Genomic DNA, 1,968 nt, shown 5'->3' with positions numbered 1-1,968 from the left:
AGCCAGCTTTCTTTTCTCCATTATTTTTAATTCTTTCTCACAAATGGAGATTTTTTCCACTTCATTCTCTCTTCCATAGTCACCACATCAGCAGGTCATACCACTTCATCATCAATAATCCTACATATCTCAATCCTCTTTACTGGATCGGAAGAACATAGAACTCAAAGAGAAAAAGATCATCATTATAATTGACTTCATGAGAAGGACTTGAGGGATCAGGTTCCTCATTCAGTCCTCACATTTACCAATTTCTCCATCCTTCAAGACTTCCACAAATCTAACCACAACTTCAGCCTCACGCTCTAGAATATTAGATCTACCATGTTCCCTTTTAGTTAAACTTCCATCAAAATCTACCAAAGACTTCTTGGGGTTTTTGATTCTAATGGAGTTAGGTTTTTGGAAAGTGAGAGAGTTGGGTTCACTTCTGGCATATTTTGAAAGAAGGATTATTTTGAGACAAGGGTGATTTTGGTTTTGAAGAAAAGAATAGGTTTTATATGGGTGTAAGATAGAGAAGTGCCTTTTTTGGGCAACGGGTCAGTTTAGAAAAGGTTTAACATTTTGGACTTCAAAAGTTAGGAGGAGAGGCAGGAGAAAGGAAGAAACAAATTGATGACATGACACTTCAGCAACTTAAAAAGGCATATAATTATTCAAGAGACTACTAACCTGAGTCACAGGAACTAGGTTCCGTGATGGTTTTTGAAACTTTTGAGCAAAGACTCCTAGAAGTGCAAAGTCACTCTTACTTGTTTTTGTCCTGAAACTACCATATGTGTATACCTGTAATAGTATAGATTTGAGTTAGATGTCGCTGAAACACTTTTTAGCATTGTACCTTTCCTTCTTAACATAGCCAATCATCAAGGGACCGGGTCCTCAGTTGAGCTTGATCAACCCCAACTCCAGACAACTTCTTTCAAAATGTTCCCTGCTCAGCGCCTTGGTGAAGATGTCTTCTACCTGATCCTTCGTCTTCCAGAACTTCAAACAAATAAGAACCTTTTCAGCATTGTCCCTGAGAAAATGGTGTCTGACATTAATGTGCTTTGTCCTCTTGTGTTGTACCGGATTCAAGCTGTAAATACACTAAAGTCTTCAAGATGTTGCTTGATCTATACTAGTTGAGCACAACAAGAAACAACAGCCACGTATTCAGTTTCAGTAGTAGGAAGAGCCATACAGTTTGTCTCTTTCTATCCCATTAGATCAAGCATGACCTCAGAAAATGTGTCAGTCCAGATGTGTTGTTTCTATCCACCAGATATTCAACATAATCAGCATCAACATATCCAACCAAGTCCAGGTTATCAACCGAGGGATAGTAGAGAACCAGGTCCTGCATCCCTTTGAGATATCTTAGGATTCTCTTGGCAGCTTTCAGATGATATTCCATTGGATTGGATTGAAACCCAACACACAGACCCACACTAAAAACAATATCTGGTCTGCTACAGAAGTGACCCTATGATACCTCTATGCATGGTCTGATTTATAGGGGAACCAGGTTCATCCAGTCTAGACAAGTAGTTGTGGCGATGGGAGTGTCAATGATTTTGATGTCTCCATGTCAAACCTCTTCAGCAGCTTCTTGCTTCACTTGTACATCTAAGAAGAAATTCAGTTCCCCCATCGTACTCATTTCTAACTCACTTCCCATGAGTTATGCACATTCTTCACATTGGGAGTCAACTGTTGCTCCAAAGATGATTCCAGCAACATAGATCTGCACAATGAGTAGGTTCCTTCCTGATTTCTTCATAAAAAGAGTATTGTCAATTTTTCCTCTTGTAAAGCCATTTTCTAAAGGGAATTTTGACAACCTTTCACACTAAGCACGGGGAGCCTGGCTTCCATAACAGTTCTGTTAGCAGGTCGTGGAACCAGGTTCCACATACTGTTCCTCCCAAGTTGATGGAGCTCTTCTTGCATAGTTGTAATCCAGTCAGCATCTTTCAATGC

The 1,968-nt window shown here is 39.7% G+C and overlaps 1 protein-coding gene across 1 annotated transcript; it reads right to left on the bottom strand.

Annotated features, from left to right (window-relative positions):
- Positions 232 to 1,639, bottom strand: LOC109225033. The gene is made up of 5 exons (XM_019389625.1): positions 1,583 to 1,639; positions 1,227 to 1,471; positions 970 to 1,084; positions 676 to 789; positions 232 to 369 (listed from the first exon to the last, which is right to left on the bottom strand). Exons 1-5 carry the CDS (start codon positions 1,637 to 1,639, stop codon positions 232 to 234), a joined length of 669 nt encoding a protein of 222 aa, XP_019245170.1.

Source organism: Nicotiana attenuata, chromosome 4, assembly GCF_001879085.1.
Source record: "Nicotiana attenuata strain UT chromosome 4, NIATTr2, whole genome shotgun sequence".
In the NCBI taxonomy this organism is placed as follows: domain Eukaryota; kingdom Viridiplantae; phylum Streptophyta; class Magnoliopsida; order Solanales; family Solanaceae; genus Nicotiana; species Nicotiana attenuata.
Note: the sequence above shows the minus strand (reverse complement) of the source record. Positions and strands in the feature narration are given on the sequence as shown.

Excerpts from the sequence above, each read along its gene's own strand:
- LOC109225033 (XM_019389625.1), bottom strand. The coding sequence starts at position 1,639 with ATGGGGGAACTGAATTTCTTCTTAGATGTACAAGTGAAGCAAGAAGCT. Across the intron at positions 1,085-1,226 it reads GGACTGACACATTTTCTGAG|CTTGAATCCGGTACAACACA; the intron begins GTCATGCTTGAT and ends GTGTATTTACAG. Across the intron at positions 790-969 it reads TCTGGAAGACGAAGGATCAG|GTATACACATATGGTAGTTT; the intron begins GTAGAAGACATC and ends ATACTATTACAG.